The sequence below is a fragment of the Tyto alba genome, unplaced genomic scaffold (assembly GCF_018691265.1).
Source record: "Tyto alba isolate M040663 unplaced genomic scaffold, T.alba_DEE_v4.0 Super-Scaffold_6, whole genome shotgun sequence".
NCBI lineage: Eukaryota > Metazoa > Chordata > Aves > Strigiformes > Tytonidae > Tyto > Tyto alba.
This window is the reverse complement of record NW_024881327.1, coordinates 27,842,920-27,866,515: the sequence shown is the minus strand read 5'-3', so window position 1 is coordinate 27,866,515 and position 23,596 is coordinate 27,842,920. Positions and strand designations below refer to the sequence as shown.

The following is a 23,596-nucleotide window of genomic DNA, read 5'->3' as shown; positions in this document are numbered from 1 at the left end:
ATTCAATTTTGAACAAGTTCCTTTGGACTGCTGCCTTCCAGGCAGTTTTCAAAACTCCTCTGCTTTCTTTCAGTTGTCCATTCTGAGCTGCCTGCATCTCTGAAGGGATAGACAAGGTCCCAGTGCCTGCAATGTGGGGTAGGATGTGCAGCATTGGGCACACGTGAGAGCTCTCCATTTCCTGGAGAACTCCGAGGCAGGATTATCTTTCTTGAAATAAATTTTGTGAATATTTCTCAAACTTAAGAATGATCTGTGTTTTGCTCATTTCTCCTCTCACCAAAGTAATTTACAATCCCTTCTTCTCAGAGAGTAGGGTCAAAACATGCATGGCTCTTTCTAGGTATGTTTAAAAGAGAATAAAGGAGTGTGATTGTTGAAAAGTTGTCAGAGTGGACCATCAGCAAGGTTCCAGGTGTTCATTTGCATGAAGCTGGTTATATTACCCATTCATATGTCAAGACTATCTTCACAAAAAAACAGAACTATAGATTGGGTTGGACATATTTTTTAATTTTATTTGAATTTTCAGTCAATAAAACTGTAAATCAGGGTTTGGACAGGTAAAATAAAAGCCAATCTGTCTGAGATAATCCAAAACCATCAAAAGTATTCTTGGTGGGATAGAGATTTTAAAATATGCATACGCAGTTCTAATGCATAGCATGAAACAATTTCTTACAAACATTATTTCAAATGTAGAGTAAATAGTACCCAGGAGAACACTGCAAGGCTGTAACTGAAGGGCTGATACACATGCAAAAAAAAAAGTGCAAATAAAATACTGCTCTTTAATTATGTCAACAAAAAATAAAAAAGGAAGTCAAGTTGCAGTGCTATGGGAGCCTTAACTGAGGATTTCTGAGTTTTTGTGGTAATGTTGTCAAAAGTTTGTTATTACTTTAACTATTTTGATATTAAAAAATATTTAACTGGAATTGACATTGTTCTGACATTGTAATATGGTCTCCAAGGACATGGTTGGCAATGTTGTCCAAAGGCTTTGAAATTATCATTCATAATACAAGTCAGGAATTGCACAGGTGAAACAGCCAGGGTCTTAATCCATCAAACATTGTTCCAACTCAACATGCTGCCCTTATCTGACAAGCTCTTCACTGTGTCTATTGGCAGCTCAAGACACTGGCTGGCAGGGAATAGGGGTCAGAGGAGGTCATGCAACATGGAGCCATAAGAGCAGCAAAATCCACAGGAATACAGATATTTCAAAGTACTGTTCTGCAAGTTCCTCTTGATATTTGGTTTTGGTGCTTTATGTGTCAGTTATATCTATCCAACTACTCAACATATTCATTCATTATCCACTGTTAAATTATAACAGTTTCAAAGTCACATATGCCTGTATAAATACACTTTCAATTTTTAAATTGAAGCTGTGAGAAGAAACAAATTCACTTCCCTCCTTGACATCAGTGCTTCACTTCCAACAGCCTCACTTTATCCTTGATCTGTCAGCATGACAATTTCTTAATATGATCCATAAGTAAACTTCTCTTTCAAATCTCTATCTTTAATGAAACGTATGTAGAGTGAGCTTACTAGTAAGACCTACTAATACCTGTAAGTATTACTGTTAACAGTTGTTCTCCGAATTCACTTTGGTGTAAATGAGACCCGAATCAGGTGCCACGCTTGATTTCTCTTGCTGTTGACTGAAACAAGAATATATTCTGGAGAAAGATACAGAAATTGAAAGCCAGTAGGCTAACAGAACCGAACTGATTTCCCTCTGAAGAGCTTATATCTAGTAACAGTCATTATATCCTATACTAAATAGACAGCTCCATGTAAAGACTATCAGAGACCTTCCAAAGGCCTACAGAGAACTCATGAAGTTGAGTAACCCTGTAAAGCAATACCATACTCTTGAAATAAATACCATAATGTTGAAGAGGGACAACGTCATTTAGACTAACTGAATACCTGGTTCTGTGTATAAACTTAATTGGAATTTGTATTTCATAAAAGCAGTATTTATTATTCTAAAATTGAATATAGGTGGTCCGAAATAGCAAAAAAATACAAACCTGAGGGAGAATATACTGTAATACAAAACTTCAGTTAAAAGTAGGTGCATCTTTAGAGATGAATGAGACCTTTTGACCATTAAAAAAACACACATTAACCTGGAAGAAAATGTTTAGCTTAACTGTCAACATCCTTTTCTTCTGTAGCAAAAAACACGACTTGAGAAAACATTTTCAGATATGTTTTTAGCTAAGCTAATGCTTTTTTAGATGTAGGTTACCTACAAAATATGCACAGAATGAAATGCAGGCATATCTGCAACTCAAATAATGTGATATATCTCCAGAGTTGGGTAGTTATTCAGAATTTTCCTGTGTGTAAAAGACATTAGTGCAAACTGTAAGAGTGCTGTTTCCAGCTAGCAAACAGAAAATTAAAAAGTTCTCTCTGTGCTGAGTGATACATTCACACATTACTAAGATAATTTTCACATACATATGACAGATTTCAGGTTTAACTCTCACTCAAAAAGAAGAAAAGAGTGCAGATCACATACACAAACATCTTTACTACTTTTTCTTCTCTCTCCCAAGAGACCTTTAATTTGCAAACCTTATTACTTCAGGTAACAAAACTGAACACATTTCCAAATGTTCTTATGAATGAAGAGCCTTGGATACAACTGACATTTGAAGTGCATTGTCAACTTTTTTACAGGCTTCTTCTGCAAGTTTGAGAAAGACACTCAAGGGTAAGGCTAACGACTGATTTTGGTGCCCAATTATCTCTTTAAGTATACTGAACAAGCTCCACAAAGTTATTTAAGCTCCAAGTTTCTACTTAAATCAATAAAAGTTAATCTGAATGTCTCTGTGGTCCAGATCATAATGACTAGATTTTGCATTTATATTTGTCTGAATCCTCTTTAGTCCCAAATTCCTGTGTAACATTGTCAGTACCTAAAATTCCCTGGCTGCTTATATTTCCACCTTAAGGCAAAAATATCCTGATACTGCCAAGCATCTTAAAGAACTGGCTCTCAACCAAGCCCCGATGAGTTCCTCAAACTATAAATAATTACAAATTTACTGGGCCAGATAGACTTTGAGAGAGAAAGCAAGACAACAAACAAGAGACTGATTCCACAGACTAGAAGTACTCTTGGGATGTAGCAGACATAAATTGAAGTCTCTGCTCAATGTCTAATTATTTACACAAAGCAGAATAATTCCTTCCAAAGACTGAGGAAGCATGCCCTACCTTAGAAAATTCACCTTTGCTGTCAACAGAACCTGAAACACAGTAACTTGAGTTTATGTCTGCTTTAAATCAGAGCATGCACTTCACAAGAGGTACTCTCTCCCACAAGGTTCCATCATCCCAGTCTATCAACTACTCTTGTGGCTCTTTTCAGGAAAGGAGGAATGGAGTGAGTTATAGAGTGGACACTCTACTGTGAACAGATGAAGTGGAGACTGCTAATGTTTTCACACCCAAAGTTGGATGTTTCACCCATGTTGGTAAGAAGGCTTCAGCTGCATGCCTCTACGACATTTTTTAATTAGTTAGTTTTACAGGTCCCCAGTCATTTTATTGACTTTATGAACCTCTTTTGCAGAAAGTTAAAGTTATGCCAGCACCATTTCTGAGATGTTCCAACATGCCTAGATTTCCCCATGTTCCACAAAGGAGACCTGGCTGTTTGAAGCAATGAATTCCACTGTACATGGGGCCCAGGAGATGTAGACACTGCCAAAGCTAAGCCCTCAGTCTGTGTGGGTCTGACCAGTGAAAAAATGTGAATGGCTCTACTGTCCAGCAGTACAAAACATAGGTCTCAGTTCATGTTCTGACACATATGTAGATATTTTATACAAAGTAAAACGTCTCCAGTAGAAGAAAACACTCTCCTAGAAAAATCAAATTCCCTGTGTCTGGTTAACAGAGTTGGAAAGTGGGAGACATGGATTCAGATCCCTTTTCCAAATCAGATAGAGAATATGTAAGATGTTTAAGCTAGAACGTACTTCATCCCTGATAAGAAGGCTACTGTACTGACTGGTGCAGCCCATATCACATGAGGCCAACCAATCAACCAGTGTCTAGCTTGAATCCTGCCTGTATTGATACATGAGAGTTCAAAGAAACCTGGAAGTACATAACTTAATTGGTTCTTTGCACAGGGAAAAGAAGAACTTTAGATACTTTCAGTTATTACTGTTAGACTTCATAGAATTTTGGCACCTCAAGCAACATTGTGACAATCTCAGAGGTATCAAATGCCAAGTGATTAAGATAGCAATTAACTATCTAGACATCTGTCTGAACTTTTTTCCCTGTCTTTTAAAGAAACTATTCCTCCAATTTACAGATTCATTGTAAGGATATTAATACAACATGGATGCTTTGGTTATATAAACATTTGAGATAAGTGAGTAATTATAAACGGTAGTCTTGACTATGGTAAAATTAACAAAGGGAAAAACAAAATGCTGAAAATAGGAACAAGAAGGAATGAATGAAATCATTGGGAAGGGCAATCTAAACCCATGGGTAATATGAAACCTTTTCCCATAAAACCAGACTAACATGAAATCCACCAAACCACAATGTGTTCCCTTTTCATTACATCCTCACACAGCATGAAAAAGAAAAAAAAAAAAAAGAAAAAATAATTTAAAAGCATTCAGCTCTAAAATAAACAACAAATGTGAGTCATGAGTCATTTTTAGTTGGAGTTGCACAAAATGTTCAATAGAAACATGAAAGTGTAAACATAGTTGAGTCTGGCTAGAAGAAATGTGATCTCACTGAGATGGGTTACTTAAAAGGCTGAAGTAAAATGAACTTAGATAACACAAAACACATTTGGCATCAAACCAAAACTACATGGCATTCAAATGAAAAATAAAACATCAGCACTAAACCTTATCCTTTTAGACACTACAGCTTCCGTCAGGATGCAAAGAGTTTGTATATAATAACCAGGCTGAGCAACAAATGGGACTACTGCATTGTTTAGATCAACTGAATGAGCATCATAAAGCTAAAATGAACAAGGCTGCCTCAACGTTGTCTAAAGAATGTAACAGAGGAAGACAAAGAGAACAAGAGCACTCAGGCAAGTCTGGAAATGGAAGGGAACAGACTTTGATATAGTGAAGCAGTAATTATTTGGACAGACCTGAATCAGTGTAATTCTACAAGTAAGGATGGTAAAGTTGTTACTTCCATGCAACTGTATTTGCATCTACTCTGCCTAGAGGCTTGTGCTATTAGAAAGAAGACCATAATATGCAGGTAAGGCAGAAAAATTCCCAAATTATTTCAGATTTTAGAAAATTATATTCAGAAGTCTTTCTCTTTTTTTTTTTTTTTTAATTTTTTTAAATGGTTGAAATTTATGACCTCAGTACTTAGAATCACAGGACACCCTGTCAAATTCTTCTGAATTACCCTTCTAGGCTAATTTCAGGTTTAATCTCTGTGCTTTATTCCAAGTCACAGCATTTATAAATCATCTAATTTGATACACTCACTCTGCCAGCCCCTCCTGTACTCCAGAACACATTCCTCCATATCAGCAGTATCATTTTAAATAAGCAGCAGCTTCAAGTTTCTCTTTACAGTCATGAAGTGACCAAGTCTGGACTTCTTAAGATATGCCTTTATTGCACAGTGGCTTCTTACTCAGTTGATTTTAGTTGTTAGCTTATTTGCTTATTCATCTCCTCTTACACAGGTCCAGGTGCTTTTCTAACCAAGATCACTCAGTCTAGATTTTCTCCAGGTTAGATTTCAGGAGACACATTGTCTTATGCTGGTAACATGTCAGCTTGCCAGGGAAAGTACAAGTTGTGAAAGGACGCTCTCCTTCGGTACCTTCCCACATTCCAAAAATTTAAAAAAAAAAAAAAAAAAAACCACAAATTCTCATAATTCCCTAGAAAAATATCAGTGGTCAAGGTCCTTCTGCATCAAGGACACATGAATGGCCACAGAACTCACACTGGAGTGACCAAGGAACTGTGAAATAGATACATAATACATATGAGATTTCACCCTTTGGTTGCATACTAGTTTCTCTAAGCTAAAACAGACACTGTCACGGTGGTTATTACCACTGTTAATTATTTAATGAAGATTTGGGTAGCATGCCAGAGCCCATTGAACTCAGTGAAAAAGGCTTCCCCTGGTGATGGCCAAGTTCAGAGGGAGCCTTTGGAGAATGGCTGTCTCTGTGGTCAGCCATGGCAAAAAGAGTTTGGCACCCTGGAGCTGACAGAAACTGCAATTAAGCTCTGGGAAGAAAAGTCTTGCTTGTTCTGTGCCAAATATTTGTTGTCATCGGAGGTCAGCATCTTCCCAAGGCCTGCTGCTATCAGAGCAAAGCATGAAATTCACATGTTCCAAAGTCTCAAAGGCCAATGGAGCTCTTTCAGAGATCGACAAATTTAAGAAAGCATTGAAAATTATGATTCTTTCAGACAGATGAATTTTACTGTCCAAGTATAGTACCTGGTGATTATAGTCCTGGATTGTACAGTCATTAAAAATGGAGCTACATTTTTTTTATCTTTTGCTAGCCTTGTACTTTTCATTCAAGCATGACAGGAAGCAATGGTAGAAAAAGTTAGTGTCTTTATTTAATAAAGCTGTATATTTTTTGCAGCAGGAATCTCAAATATATTTTTAATAGGTAATGCTGTATGAAATTCTGTAATAGCATTTCAGAAGACCATGACACACTGTCAGAAAAACTAGACAGCAGTCTAATCCTTCTATCAACCAGCAGTTCCTATTTTAAGCCAGGCAAAATAACTATGAAGTACAGGAAATTAATGTTTATCCAGACTACTCTAATATTCTCAAAAAACCTAGCATGGGCTTACTAAAATCAGCTAGAGGTTGTGTTATGTTAACACCCTAAATATCCAGGGTGCATAAGAACAAGTAGGCACACTTTTTCTTTATACTTCCATGATCCCCATAGTTGCTGAAATTCAGGGAAAGAAGAAATAGAGGTATGGGTTTTGAGACACAGCACAAATCAGACTGGTTGCCACGCTACCTTTTCTTTTATTCTTAATATTTTTTTGTTTGTCAGGATAACCCATGGGATGGTCATTGCTAAAAAGGAGTCCTGACAAATGATGAGTTCATGGCTTGACCCAATAGAGAATCATATTAATACTTAAATAGAACAAGTACCCCACAAATGAGCAAAAAATAGTAACATGGACAGTAATGGGACAATCTTTTTTAAATCCCATTTTAACATGTTACAGAGTTGTCAGTTACTCTTCTATTATCTAGTTAATAATTTAAAAGTCTTAGATTAAGGCTGTGTAATATGCCTACAAGAAAGGTACTGTAGCACTCAAAAGTCCCATGGCTGAGTCACTTGAATATCTCCAAACTCCTTTACAGATAGCAGTGTTTCCCCAAATCTTCTCTGAAACAAACTCCCAGAGCTTGGATTAAGCAGCCTCAAATTTGTCTTTTATGGTTGCCTGTGACAAGAGAACTCCCCTCTGGCTGCCCATGGGACTTGCAGAACCCAATAGGTTTCCATATGTGGAAAGGCTATATATTTGGGACAAGAATCTGCTTTTAATATTAAATTAACAGACTCGTGTTTTTTACAGGCAGAAAATACAAAACAGTGGTTTTCTTTGAAAAAATGCCTAATGTGAGTCTAATCAGAATCCAGTTTCTTAAAGTCCATATCCTTCTAGGCAGATATTATGCCTTTGTGAAAATGCAGACAGCATCTACTACAGAATATTATTTTAAAACAATTGGTTATTTTAAAAATAGCATATTGTGCAGTAGCAAACAAGATTATCTGTTCTTTTTTTTTTTATTGTCAACTAAAAACAAAATGCCTGGGAAAAAATAAAGAATTCTGTGACAGATTTTAGCACCCAGCAGATGGAGAGGGATTATTAAGGATATGACCATTCCCTTATCTCAAACAACAGGCATTTATATTTCTACTTTCTCATATTTATTTATTTATTTATTTATTTTTCCAGGAGGAAAGGTCTTCTCTTTTGTTCAGAAACTACATGAGGCAATTCAGTACCAAGTTCACATTTAAATACCTAGTTTGGTACTCAATTAGCACTATGGACACTGATAAGGACTGTCTGTGAAATGCCATGGCATGCTGTCAGGATGGCAGAGAGGTTTTATCTACACAGCACTGAATCTAAGGCTCAAAATTCTGTTTTCCCTCATTTATATACTCCACACTATTAATGTTTCTCAGCCTCTTCCCATCTAGAGGGACTTCATTACTCATTCAATGAGCCTATAAATTGTGAAAAACATAAATTACTTCAAATAATGAGAATAAAAAGGTATTTACAGTAGCCTTTAAGTTATCAGTCAGGATGAAATATCTAGCATATCACACTGGTGTATTCAGGGCAGGAATTGTCCCTTCAACCCACCTCTACATTCTTAAAGATAAATGATTACTCTCCTTCCCCTTCCATTCCCTTTCTGTTCTCTGGTATTATGCTGAAAGGCTCACACACTTGAGGGAATAGAAAAGGATGATTCTACATCCTGATCGAAGTGGTACGAAGAACCTTTTATCTTAGGACAACTGAGAATGGATACAAGAAAAAAAAAAAAAAGCAGGGAATGTGTTGGAAGACAATTGCCTCTCTTGGATAAGAGAATTAGCACCAAGCAATGGAGACCAACAAAGAGAACAACTCCTAAAGACAGGGCAATCTTTCAGTCAGAAGATACATTGCTGTTCTGACATTCAGATATCTAAGGGATCAAGAAGATGAGATTTTTAAGATTAAAACAGAAGAAGGTGTTAAATGCAGATAGGTAACTCTGGGAAACTACATTCACATGACAGATCACAAATGCAAGCAGTCTATAAACACTTCAAGAAACAAAATAAGAGTTTCAAAAAACAGCTTATTTAGAAGTCATCTTTCCAGGTGGAATATGCCTTCTGTATAAACTTCTCCACTCAGGTCAAATCTGTGTTAGAAATTATGTGACCTGTAAAACAGAGCACTATAGTGGTGCTTGGAGACATGGATCTTTTCCATTACCAGTGGTGGATCATATCTCCTTGTTACTTCACCCTCATGTACCTTTGTGTTTACTCACATATTAAAGTCACCGCTTTTGAAAAGTAATCTGAGTTCTCTCATATATTTTCAGTGTCATTGCTGTGAGAAAAGTCAAGATGTACATATAATGGACATGTAGGTTTTACAGTGTACATCAGTTTTTATCTGATTCTTATTGAACAGCTTGTAAAAAACAGCAGATGGAACGTGGGGCATCCATGTTTTTCCCAAACAAATTGCAAATTAAGATGCATGATCTACTGACTCAAAAGAAGAAAATGCATGTGCAGGACCAAATATGTATATATGGACAGAAAAAATAAATGTAATTAGGTCAGATGCAACTAAATCCAATCTCTGACTGCAGCTACAGAACTTTACTAAAATGTTTCATGTCCTCTGATGTGCACAATAATCCCAGGTAAGAGGGAAATTGATTTACACTGCTTTCACAGAGTTAACTGCTCTAATTGTTAAATAGCCCTCAACATATGGCAAGGAATTACAGAATGTAAATGAAGAGCCATGTCTTACAAAGTAATCACACAATTGGTTCCCAAATAAGAACACCACTTCCAGAAGGTTAACAGAATCATACCTTCCTGATGTACAGACAATTTCAGAAAACCAGTGCTGACATACTCTGCATTATAAAACAAACTATTATTAGGATGACAGTGGTAAACAAAACTTCCTTTAGCTTGTGATTAAGCTAATTCAAACATTAACCTGAAAAAACAGACATAAAAATGTGTTTAAAGATTAATCTTGGCATATTAAAGTGCTTTGATTCTTATCATTAAAATTTATTAGACTCTTGACAGTATTAATTCAAAATCTTCTGCTGATGCTTTAATTTAGCAGTCTGGCGATTTGTACAGCAACACAAAATGTTATCCGATATATCCTCTATAGCTGCTTTCTGAGACAGATGACTCATTGTTGAAAAACACTAATGTCAGAAATTTAAATAAAGGCATATAGCATAACAATAAACCTGCTTATGTTATTCTACTTTCAGGTTTCCAAAGAGTATTCGAAAAACCTATCATTCAGCTGTCTTAATCTGCCAATTGTTTAAAAATGGCCACTGTTTAGTATCAACATTTTATCTCCCTCCTTCACTATCCACCTCTTTTGTCCTGCCCTCCTGCCTTTTCCCCTGTTCCTTGCTCACCGTGGTTTTACGCCATGGCTTCTATTACCCTAATGCCAGGTTGTTGAAAAACAATGTTATGTTCTACTTCACACCTGTGTCTCAGTCTTTAGAAGCTACTGTTAGATACTAATAGTAGTCACTAATAAGAGCTATTAATACTAATAATCAATACAGACCAAAATACTGTAAAAAACAAAGCAGATGCAGTTTTAATGTACAGGTAATTACAATGTCCTTCTGCATGATCCTTGTTGATGAAATAACTTTCTCTACACACTACTAATTCTAAAAATTGGGTGCACTAGACTGTGCATTGAACAGGTTATTGTTAAAAATGGCCACAAAATTGTGGCACTCCAAGAAAACAGAAGCTGGAATATGTAGTCAGGAATACTGCCAGAAGCAACAGATCTGTCTCAGACCACTCAACACCAACAAAATTGTACTGGCACAAAAGGAAGGCCATACAATCTGTGGGTAGAGAAGGATCTTTGCTCTTTACCTCCCCAGGAATCTGCCTTCACATCACTTCAACCTCCCCAATCCAGTTTCATCAGTGATGAAATCTTTCAGGCAGCTGGATGTAAGCAACTGCGCATGGCAGGAGCATAAGGTCTGTGTTTCACACCACCAAAAAAAAAAAACCAAAACAAAACAAAAAAAAAAAACACAACACCCACAAAATTAGACAGCCGCATCTACATGGCATGGCTGGCTGGGATTTGGGGAAAGCTATATTTGGGTGGAATTAAATAAATTAATGGAAATTTGGTCAAAGAAGAGAGTTGGGTATTTTCTAAAAGAATGTATGAAATAGTTATTTAGAAAGGGAAAAGGCAGCTATGTGAAAACAGAAGAAAGAAAAAGGAAGATCTCCAACAGGAAGGACACTTCAGAAGGACAGGGTTTAGAGGTTCTTGAGTGCTTCCTGAGGAGGTGTTGAGCTCTAGGATACACTGCACTGTACAGCTTTTTGGTTCCCTGTACACTGCTCATCTAATAAGGACAAAGTAAACAGGAAATGATTCAATGGAGTACAATGTCCCTCCTTTAAAATACTGTATTTTCTCATATTTAACCCTTTCCAGGACTCCAGGTTATGGTGATAGTGGGAAAAATGTGGTTAAAGTCACTTTCGGTCTGTTAGTCAAGTCCAAGCTTCTACTGAATGTTAGAAAAACTGGGACAAAGATCATAAAAAAGGATATGTCCTCTGCATTTTCCCAGATGTTTCTCATTTACTCAAATCTTCTATTCATCACAGTGGATTGTTTACGAATAATAAGCCCAAGAGTTGCACAACTCTTTGCATTCTCCTATCCATAGGCAGTCTAAACTTTCCATCTACACAGGTATTTTTATTTAGCTATATCTTCCAGAACTGACATTCTAAATTTAATTTTTTCACGGTTGCCAATTAGGATGGAAAACTTCACCCATTACTTCAATGTCTTGCTGATTGTAAATCACAGAATCTTAGAATCATTCTGTTTAAAAAACACCTTTGGAAGGTCCGAAGCAGAGCCAGCTCTGAAGACAGATCAAGTTGCCCAGGTCATTTTCTGTCAAATTTTCTTTGTCTCTACAATGATGGAGACTCCACCACTTCTCTGAGCAATCACTACCTCTGCAACTGTGTTGAAAATCACCATCATTGTACTAACAGTAATGAGTTTGCCTAGTAAAGATAAGCAGGGGTGAAAAAAATAATATTTTTTCATTTTTGTATAATTGTACATTATGTCTCATAAATAAAGATAGTATTGTCACAATGTTTCAACCACAATCAGGCCTTGAATGGAGTAGGAGCTTGTTATGCTATACAGAATATAAATACATAGTAAGAGTTAAGTCCTGTGACAGTTTTTATTTATGGGGTGATAAAGTACAGGAAATATACTTGAATATATATTTGCCAATAGATACTGCAAAATCTAAAGTTAAAAAAATCCAACCACTTCTACACAAAGAAGCTGAATGAGTTCTGCATGTCCATTTAATCTCAAGTTTTTAGTTTCCATTGAAAATAAAATGTCAAAACTTGCCAGTGAATCGTCTTGAAAGAAAGTTATGCATGACTATTTGCTTAAATATTGGTGGTTGTCACATAAGCAGATATCAACATCACTAAAACCATGATGCCTACTCATTTTGCAGTATGATGTAAGTACCATTTTTCCCTAAATCAAACATAATCCTAAAGTCTATTTTTCCAGCTCTGAGAAGGATAGTGTATTCCAAATATTGTCTGTGTCCTATATATCTGAAACCTAAAATTCAAAGAACATCAATGCTTTTGATAACTGCTAGTTTAATAATTCTTCACCAAAACTTTGTTAATACCTTTACGCAATTATACAATTAAGTAAGACAACTGTATAGCTTCTTCCTTACATTCTTTGGTTAGCACTCTGTTTTTTAGTATACCTTATTAAAGAAAATACTTTAAATGTAATTTTTTGCATGCTTCCTATACAAAGAATAGACAAAACTGAGTACTCCATCACAGCAGTAAACATTAAAGGATTTCCCTGATACTGTTTAGAAATACATCTTTTAGTGCAACCTGGATTACTATTAGTTTTGTATTACAAAATAACATCTTTGTTAATAGAGAATGACTAACTTTTTTTCATTGTAAGCAACGTATACATTGATTTCTACGTTTTATATTCACTTTTTACTTGGTTAAAATTCACTATTAAAAATCTATTAACACCATTAAAAACCCCAAAAATATCCTGGATGAATATCTAATGCACTTAAATATTTCTGAAAACATTTCAGAGTTATATTATTTAAATGATAATTATATTTCCAATTCAGGTGGCATTACACAAATTGCATCATTTCACAAGGGTAATAAAAATTTTGGAACTGTAATATTGCAATCCTTTGGTACTTGGTTATTAAAATTCGTCAGCCTGAGTGAGAAGCTGCTCTATATTTCTGATAGCAAACTCATTGCAAGATTTATGTAATGTGATAAGAGGCCTTAGTGGGAAGCAGACAACAGTAGAATGCCTTGGATATTAGCAAGGCCACCGCTTTTCAACCAGTTCCTAAATAATCCAGAATAAATGTATCACTGAAAAAAAGCAATGTTTGTTTTAGCCCATCAAATCTGGCTGAAAAATTAAACCATCCCATCAGTCTGATGTACCATGAGCTCCACTGAGCTTCAGAGAAATCTGCAGTATCTACTTTTATGTCTTACTTGTAGCTGAGATAAAAGTAAGCAAAGGTTTAATTCAGCATTGGTGTCATCAGCAGTATTTCTAGCAGTAAAAACAAATGCTGATGATTTGCCAGGAAAAAAAAAAAAAGATAAGTACTGAATATACATGTTCAGTGAACTGGGAGATCCTCCCAGACAAGCTCCTTTATAGGTATATAAACTTTACAGTAAAGCAGCTAGATTTTTGTTAACTGTTGTGAAGCATAGCATTTTGCCACTTTGCACAGCGCAGCACTTTCCTCAATTGCAATACTCTGCACAGTTGTAACATTAATTTTATTTCAATATCTTCACTGTTTATTTATCCACAATTTATTTCAATAAATAAATAAATAAACTTTGTTTAGCTCCTCAGCCACTATCTTATCCCACATTATTTTTGCTGATTTGTTCTTCACTATGACAACAGTTTCTGATTTTTTTTTTTATCCTTCCAGTTTCTATAACAATTCATTTCCTAGAATGCTTATAGCTACTGAGTTAGTTCTATTCTTGGATTTGAGTACCATCTGCATGCCCTGGATAACTAATTTAATGAGATTTTCATATCCTACTCTCTATTGCTTTTCCATTTGTTACAAGGAATGCTTTTTACCAATATACATTATCCATAACTAACATAAATTAATCAGAGTTTCTCTCTGACTCCTCTGAAAGCACTATTATGTAGCCAGATTCCATGTGACCCTCCCAGGTATGCCCAAGAAAGAGCATAAAGTAGTTTACTCCTTTGTATCCCAGGATAACGATGTAGCGGGCTTTCAGAAAATGCAAGCGCTGCTCTGAATTGCTCAGCACTAGCACTGACAGGGAGACATTACCGTTTCCAGAAGATGAAACTGTAGCAAAGGAGGGCTAAGGGAGCAACCAGTACTGAGGAGGGGAACTGCGCTTCTTTCCTTTAAAAACAGAAGTGAAAGCTTTCCTGTAGTATTCTGCAGCAAAAATCAGTCAAAGGACCTTCTTTTAGAATACTCTGAATGTGTGTTAAGTATGACGAGGCCGACAAACACTGCTAAATTTTGAATGCCCAGCTAGGGGAATGCTAGAGCTACAAACTCTTCTAAAGCTGATTAAAGACTCTGAATTACAGATATATATAAATACACTGCCCTAAAATTAACATATTCCAGATTATCAGCATATGATCATGGCCTTGTTACCTGTCAATTGAAGACATACAACTCTCTGATAAACACACACACACACACACACACACACATATATATATATATATATATATATATATATATATATATCCTGATCTGGGGTGGGGGGGGAAGGGGAAAGGGGAGGGAGGGAGGCAGAGGGGGAAGAAAAAGGAAAAAAAAAAAAAAAAAGAAAAAAAAGTTTTCTGTGAAAAAATGTTTTTTCCATTGCAGCTTATATTGGTGAGAATATCATACAATTTTTAACCAGAGTTTGATACTTTACGTTACTACACCAATTCTATGCAATGTTATATCCAGTGATGTGAAGATGAATGATCATACCTGCAAGTGCTCACTGCTCACCATCTCTCTGTTAGCAATAACCAGCAATAATCCTTCTCAGTTCTCTTTGGTTTTCCTGCTCAATTTATTCACAAATATGAAAAACAAAAAAAGGTTTTGGTATGCCTGTAAGTGAAATGCAATGGAGATTCTTGCTTAAAACAGTCAGAACATCTTAAAGTCACCTTGCAGCAGAGATGGATCCTTCAAAATGGAACCACAGTGGCGTCTAGTTTTCACCTACCTCCTGTCTGACCTTTCTCAGTTTTTCTAATAACCAACAAGCACCTCTTTGGTTACAATGAGAACGCCATTCCTGAAGCTGGTGATACTGACCACAGTTTGTGAAAAGACCCTCAAATTGTACAAATTTGCATAGCTCTTTTTGATGTCAGTATGGCAGTTGACAATCTGGCCCTCAGGCTATAAAGTCCAATCCTCTGTCCTTGTAACTTTCCTTTGTGATTTTTTTCCCAAGATTTAAATTTTATATTTTCTAAATCTTGTATTCAACTATATTTTATAAATTTGAGAGAGTAGAACAGACAGAAGTTCCATAGCTGCTGGAAATGACCATTTCCAAATTTGAGAAAACAAAGCAGGCTGGATAAATTATGGAGATGGTAAAACTATTGGAGTATTCAACTTGATATCAGAATCCCAGAATCATCTTCGTTCCTTCTCCCTTCCTTTTTCATCTTTAAAAAGAAGCTACCGTTTTAAAACATACATATGTTTTTGCTGATATACCTAACACACAAAACCATCAACATATTAAAAGAGAGGATTGCCTTAGTCTATGTCTCTTTTTCCCTTAACCATATCTGTCCATGGAGCAGAGGAAAGCAGACAGAGCAGACAGATAATTCGTTTCCAGATTTGAATGCTACTGTATCTCAGCTTCAACACTCTGTTCTCTCATTATTTGAAGATCTAAATTCTCTTTTGGTCCCTTGCTTAGTTTTGGTGTCCATTATATTATGGATTTCTTTCTCAATATGTTAATAAAACTCAAAAGATTTTTGGAAAAGTGCTACCCTAAGTGCCTTGCAAACACTACAGCAAATAAAGAGAAGAAAATACCTTCATGATTTTGAAGAAAATCATAAACAATAAAACTCTTCATAACTTGCCATTTGCATGGCTGTATTTGATACAAATTAGTGTTAATGACATAGGGAATTTGTTTTGAAAGTGAACTTGTAATTTATTTTGGTGTCTAGACAGAAATGGTATGGAATGTTTGGGCAAAATAGTTCAAGTCAGAACTGAAAGTGCAGTCAAGAGTGTCATAGCTGCAGTCCTGTGCTTAGCATAAAATGAACACTGAGAAAAATTTATCTCCTCTTGCATACTCTTATGCCTATCCATATCAACACAGCAGGTCAGAGTATTATCCAAGTCATATGAGATGTCTCTGGCTTCAGGGGACAGTGCAGTGTCTTGTCTTCCCTGTTCACACCCATTTTGCAGGCTATTTCATCACTTTAGTGTTCATACAGCATTCAAGGATCCCAGCTGCTAGGACAGCCAATAGCCAACAGCCAAAGCTAGTTTATATGACAGCTGTATCACCAGTGGAAGTTAAAGCTGCCTTAACAGTCTATAGAAAGTAGTATTCAGTTCTATATCGATGTGTATCGATGTATCAGTAAAGCATCAAGTTACATACTATAAGTAATCACACCAGTGTCCTGGTAAAATTAATTCTAAATCTACCCCTAAATTGAAGAATGAATTCCCAAACAGACAGTTACTTAGTTGAATTTATAAGCAGTCTTTGAAGGAGCCTATACGTTTCCATTTTGTTGGTCAATAGCTAGCTAAAATGCTAGTGTTAACCTAACAGTTTTCATTATTAAAAACATTTTTGAGATTAATAATTCCTTAATACGAGCTGAATTTTTGCTGTAAGACATCTCTGAAAATGTCTTTCACAACAAGTGAAAGTTGCCTAGTGAACAACTCTTGCTTTCAGAAGACTTTAAAAGAATCCATCTCAGTCCCTGGACTATTTCTGTTGTAGCACATGTTAGACCAGATTGTGATCTCAGTCATAGTAGTGTAGCAGGATAATGCAAGTTGCTATGCCAAAATAAATGCTATACTGGTTTCAACTGAGTTATTCAGACTCATATAAATGCAAGTGGAACAGAACTGAAATTAAGTAAATTAAATGAATGACATGTGACATGGTCAAAATGCAGTAGTATAAGTAAAAAACCTTTTAGAAATTATCAGGACTCACTAGGCACACAGTGTTTTAAAAAAATGTATTATCTTAATTTTTCTTTTTAGAGTACAGGTTAATAGAGAAAAAGAAACAAAGTGCTATCAAATTCCTGAAATATGATACTCTGTAATTATTAAGCATTATGTTCAAAAGCATTGTTTAGTATATTTCATAGCATGGATTATCACAACTGGCTTTTATAAGCTTTCTTTAAACTATCAGAATCCGTCCATCCACAACTGAAGTATTCTTGCAGATTAATGTATCATGAATCATCACGGTTTAATATGCATGACAGTTTCATTTCACACATGTTCTGCATGGGTTGATTGCCATGTATGCCAATATCAAACAGATGTTACTTCTTTAATTTTTATGCTCCCAAAGTATATTTTAATTACCTAGGAGACTTGGCAAAGAAAAAGAGGGAGGTATTTTGAAGTAGATTTAATGGAAAATCTAAAATAAAAGTACATTACAAAAATAATGTTTAAAATTCATATTTTAAGCAATATACATTTTAATATTAAAAACAATACGTGATATGCAAAGGAACTGCAGACCGCTCTTGTTAAATGGCATATTCTTTTTGTAAACAAGAAAATAATTTTTCATTATTTTTCTAATAAAAATATTATCTTAAAAATACTGCCAATTAAACACGAGCTTTGTGATATGAAATCTTTCTGCAAGCCACCTGCAAGTCACTGTATGTTTATACTATGTGTAAATTGTTAAACTTGGATATTTTGCAAAGAAATTGAATCTCCATGTAACACATTACTGTATAAATTCTCACATCAACAGTGCTGTGTGTCTCATTTTATGGATCATCTAAATTAAAAACTCCTTAAATATAAAATATTCCACAAGTCTCCATTGTACAGAGGCCAGAAACTGAAGTGAAAAAATATCCTAGATTAAGATTAATGTATAATGAGAAAGCTGTTTCCAGCCAGTGCCAGCTCCCACTTTATGCTGTGTCAGATGTGAGCCAAGATTCTCCAGAACCAGAACAGCAGCAGAGCCACAGGTCAGGATGGAAGAGTGTTGGCTAAAAACTGAGCTTTAACTAATTCCTAATTTGATCAAACAGAATTGTTAGAGTAATTTCCATAGAAGTTAGAGTAGGACTCTAGCTTTGGGCCTGATCTTACTGAAATCAACAGGAACAGGAATGGTTCCCAGGGTTTTTGTACTAGAATTAGTTTTAGCAAGCTGATACAGTTTCCAGGTTGAAAATTACAATTACTAAACATGTTATGAATAATAATAGTGACAGTGTTATATTTGACACATAAATATTTATGTTAGCTAGCATAAATAGCAGATAAATAATAATAGAAGATAAAATACTATCAAACCCAAGATATTCTGCCCCTCTCCATACCCTAGAGATCTTTTTGCACAGTAGTACTTCCAACATCAGAGAAATTATTTAAATTTCTTGCTTGTATACTTACATGAACTGGCATACAGCTTTAAAATGAAAATGTGAACTGTCATTTTGAAAAATAACTATCAGTGATGGCACAAGAGTGCAGTGACCTCTGTTCTCCAATATTCCTTTTTTTTTTTTTTTTTTTCCAAATGCCCAAATACATGCGAGGTACCCAGAAACAAAATTCTTATTACCAGCGAAACACTAATTCCAAAGAATCAAAAATACAAAATTCCTATTTAATTTACTGGGACAAGGAATGACTATAGAATGTGGATTTTACACAGACCACACAAAACACTTGTGCAGATTTCTGAAAACATACACTCATCGCATTGCAGGGAATCAAGCCTGCATTCCGTGCTCAACCAAAATTCCCTGACTGGAATAACAGCTTTAGATGTTATTTTTGATCTCATTCTGTTTTACTATGTTAAATCACCAGATTTTTTTTAACTTTTTACTTAAGATAAATGTGTGAAAGTGCCTCCTTTCCATTCATAGATGTTATCTTGCTCAAACTTCAGATGATTCAGCTGAGTGAATATAGAGTTATAAATAATTTATCAAGATACATACCAGTTGTTAGGGAAAAAAAAAAAAAAAAAAAAAAGAGAGAACTAGAGGAAGAATATCACTGCATAAAATCTGAACATTAAAACTGATTTTTAAAAATTAATCTTTAATTGTTTTTATTACCTCCTAATCCAGGTCTGAGACGATTATCATAACCATCCAGAAGTCTGTCTAGAATTCTTGTAAAGATGGTGATGTTATTCTTAGCTTCGTCTTCCAGGGAGTCAGCCAGCACTGATCTAAATGGACATTTCACATTTTAGAAAGTGCTAGGTATGTTTTAATGTACACTCAACATGCAGTTTTTGCAGGCTGGCCTTGAATATTTAACTTGCTGCCCTTTAACAGGAAGGGTGTAATTAAGAGTAAATGAATACACGATTTATATATAACATGTTAAGAAACATAATTGTCAACGATATACTATTTAAAATTTCCAGGAAGTCATTTTCCAGTAGCCTCTACTTCTAGTCAGCATTGCATCGCCGTGAGTGCTCCGCTAACACGCTTGGCTGTACAGGTGCAAAAGCCTAAAAGAGCTCCCCAGGCCTGGGTGGCATGTCACTCCCAGATTGACAACCCGGGCTCCCACACACAAAACTGTCTCCTTCCAGCTCTATTCTATCTGTTCTCACCTAAGTATGGTCTGTCTCTGGGAAAATCCTGTGGATATACTTCCACCCAATGGTCATGTAACGTACATGACCAGAAGAACTAACATGAGGGAAAACTCCCGTGATCATGCTCAGGGAGTCCTCTGATGTCAGTGTTTGGTGGGTGGGAACAGCGATGCTGACTAGCAAGCTGCAGGAGAGCTGTGGAGAGCCTTCTTGTTTCTAAAATGCTGTTTTGTTACAAAAAGAGCTCTCTGATGTTCCACTTGATGCAGACAAACCTTATAGAAGTTGGGTAGAAAAAAATCGTAAATGAAATGTCAAGAAGAATCTATAGATCATCAACTGCTTCAAGCTTCCCCAATAAAGAAAGAGATGTTACAGCCTTTATGGGTCATACCTCTGTGGAAAACACTAGGGGCTGGAACATGAATCTGCTGCCCAGCCAGCTGTGGTGCCAAACGGTCCCCCTGGACCTGGACACCCAGACGAAAGGTTTTGTGTGTACTAGGGAAACACTCTCATGCAGAAAGCCTTACACATGCAAATGTTACTCTGCCAACAATTTTAAGCACCATGCATGTGAAATGCATGAGCTCATCAGACTTAGCTACTTAATACCGGAATATTAGCTTCAAGGAAGTAAAGCATCAGATGCTACATGCATTATCATTCAAACCTTTTCCAGCCATCTGAATTCTTAACCTGAAATGTTTGAGTATTTATCATCTCTAAATGAACTACTGATATAAAGCATTCTGAACGTCAAAAAAACAAGCATGTTTTCTTCCTCCTTCAAACCAGAAGTAGGTTTGGGTGTCATTTTCCCTAAAGCAAGCTATAAAATTATTAAAGACAGGGCTTTTTGTTGGTCTCCAATTCAACAGCATGGAGGAAGTATTTAAATGTAAATCATTGCAGTCTATGCTTTCCATCATATAAACCGTAGAATAGACCAAAGTCAGATAACTTATACAGAACATACCAAAATGTCAGGTGTGATTTTACTGAGGTGTGAGTTTTTTCTTAATTTTAATTACTGGATAGCTCATTTTTTTTATTTTGACAACGTAGTTCTGTACTGTAAGTCTGCCATTTTTTTAAGCTTCCTTTTTAGATACAACAGTTTTGGGGTTTTTTTTTTTTTTTCAACTCAAGATACCACTATCGAATTAGATCATACAATTATATAAAATTAAGGTCGAATCCTGCAAACTTTATTCAGGCATAAACTACTTAATTACGCATGTAGTCTCTTTGACGTCAGTGAGATTACTCACTTGAGTAGGGTTTGCAGGATCTGGCCCACTGTGACTCAACTAATACTGCACCATAGTTAGGCATGAAGTGAAATAGGAAACAAAGTTTCTGGAAATATTTTGTTCACTAGGAAATAGACAAAAATAACTGCAAATTTTTTAAATAATAGGAAACTCGCAGTATTTAGCTTACAACCCTTACTGTATTAGGACGAGACCTACTGCAGTCAGAATCAAAGCAAGTAAACGGAAGTTACAAACTACAATTAGTTGCATGTTTAGGGACTGCGGGCAACACAAAACTACTAGGAGATTAAAATTACTTTCTTTTTATGTTGTCACTTTAGAAATTGAGAACTTTAAACAAAATAAGAAAAGTTGATTAATAAATGAGGCTATTGTTTTATTATATATGACTGTGAAGTTGTGTGCTATCTCCACCTAGAGGTTTAAAGCTTAAGTATCATTTTGAATTCTGTTATTTTCACAAGAGGAAAAAAAAAAAAAAAAAAAAAAAAGACATGCCTATATTAAAAAATATTCAAGCATTGTTTTAGAGGCTGTGATTTGCTATTAGATTTCACGATAATCTATTTCTCCATTTTAACTGATCTGTATGGTACAGAATCACAGTGATGCAGTAACTCCAATAAAGCTTTAAGATCCAATGAGGCATTTAAAGGATTTTTTTTTTTTTAATAGTGAAATAAAGAATCAATTCACAAACTATTTAATGGCAAGAGATTAGGTTTATACGGTCCCTGGACTACCTTCTACTGCATTTGCTCTGGAAACTATGTAACACTGCATTCAAACAACTGAAAAAGATTTTTTTTTTTTTATTGCATTGCTACATACTATACTTTTATAACCTCTCACACAAGCTTACCCTTAGCAGACCGTAACATACATGTTTGTACCAAACAACGAAATTAAACATCCTCTCACCTTGTTGGTAGCCACACCAATAAAACGAGAAGGACCAACTGCATCTCGGAGAGTGCCAGCTTCCTCTTCATCGCTGCTCTTTGCAAAACCTAACCGTGCAAGAAAGACACAAACCCACTCTCAGCTACAGTCGGTCTCCGCCAAGCAGTGCTTTCAACTTAACCCGAGCGAGGAAAAATATGTCACTTCAGTGGAGAAAGGAAACCACTGGATTCCTGCAGCACTTTTCACTACTAGCAACTTATTGTATCTCCATCTTTCCCAACGATCCTGCTCTGTGCAAGGAGGCAACGTATGAGCAAAAGTGGCATGTGAGCCGACGCATCAGATGCTTCCCTTTTCCGTAAATTGAAAGCCCAAAGACGAAAAAGAAAAATAAAAAAATAAAAAAAAAAAAAAAGAAAAAAATAAATTAAAAAAAAAAAAAAAAAAAAAAAAAACACGTACGTATGAAAAGACCGGGGTTTAACCATTCCTCTCCTCAGCACGGCACGCCGCAGCCGCGGGGGGCGGGCGGGCGAGTCGTGCCGCTCGCAGGGGCTCGGTGCGGGGACCGCGGGCCAGCCGCCCCCGGCCGCCGCCGGGCGCCCGGCACGTTTGGCAGCGGCTGCTCGGCAAAACACCGGCGGCAGCCGCCGCCGCGGGGGGCGCGGGCGGGGGGGTCGCGGCCCCCTCAGGGCGACAAGTTGCGGACGGCGGCAGAGCTCGGACACGGAAAGGCGGGGGGGCGGGTGTCAAGCCGCCGGCCCCGCGTTGCCCGCGGCGGGCGGGGACCCCCGGGGACCCTACCTGGGAGCGGCGGGCTGGAGGCCGGGGCGGGGAGAAGGGAGGGGGTGGGGGGGGGGAGAGGGAGGGCGGCGGCGGCGGCGGCGGCGGCGAGCGAGGCAGGAGGCGGCGGGGAGCGGCGGGGCCGGGCGGCGAGCGCGGCCGGGACGGAGCGGCTGCCGGGCGCGCGGGCGCGCGCGCGGGCAGCGCGCGGCGGGGTGTGGGGGGTGGGGTGGGGGGGTGGGGGGCGGGCGGGGCGCGCGTGCCGGCGCGCGGGGGCGGCGGCTCCGCGGGGTTGCGCGGGGGCGGTGGGGGGGAGGGGGATGGCACGGCGCCGTGCCCACCGACCCACGGGACGGCACGGCGTGGGGCTGGGGGGGGGGGGGGCCCGGGGGGGGGGGGGACACGGACGACAGAGAAGATGCAAGTCACCCTGGTGAGCGGCGGCTCCTGCGAGAGAGGGGCTCCCAGTCCGCGCGGTAACTCCGCCGGTGCGCGAAACAGGAACGGGGAAAGCAGCGATTCCCCAGAACGAGAAACCACGTTCTCCGTGGCCCTTCGCAACCTTTTGATCACCCCCGCACCCCCCCCGCTCCCGGCTCCGTGCGTGTTTGACAGGGCACAACCCAACCAACCACCCCGCGCCCTTTTCGGCCTGCGGCGGGGTTAACCGCCGGCTCCTCGCTCCGGGGCTGTCTCATTAATATTCTTTTCCCCACTTGCCCATTGGCACAGCCTAATTGAAATGCAGAGAGAAGAAAAGTCTGTCATTTAA

At 37.6% G+C, this 23,596-nt stretch overlaps 1 protein-coding gene across 3 annotated transcripts in view; it reads right to left on the bottom strand.

Annotated features, from left to right (window-relative positions):
* Positions 1–23,390, bottom strand: part of GABRA2 (gamma-aminobutyric acid type A receptor subunit alpha2) — a 65,007-nt gene extending 41,617 nt beyond the window's left edge. The window contains exons 1-3 of one of the 3 annotated variants that reach the window (XM_042807761.1): positions 23,254–23,390; positions 22,057–22,145; positions 19,359–19,474 (exon numbers count right to left, since the gene is read on the bottom strand). In XM_042807761.1, the coding sequence (XP_042663695.1) occupies positions 19,359–19,474; positions 22,057–22,127 (187 nt within the window). In that variant the 5' untranslated portion in view covers positions 22,128–22,145; positions 23,254–23,390. Of the gene's footprint in view, positions 1–19,358; positions 19,475–22,056; positions 22,146–22,503; positions 22,821–22,845; positions 22,884–23,253 lie in introns of those variants that run through there. The other 2 variants (XM_042807760.1, XM_042807759.1) reach the window with 2 other exon arrangements.
* Between the last annotated feature and the right edge of the window lie 206 nt (positions 23,391–23,596).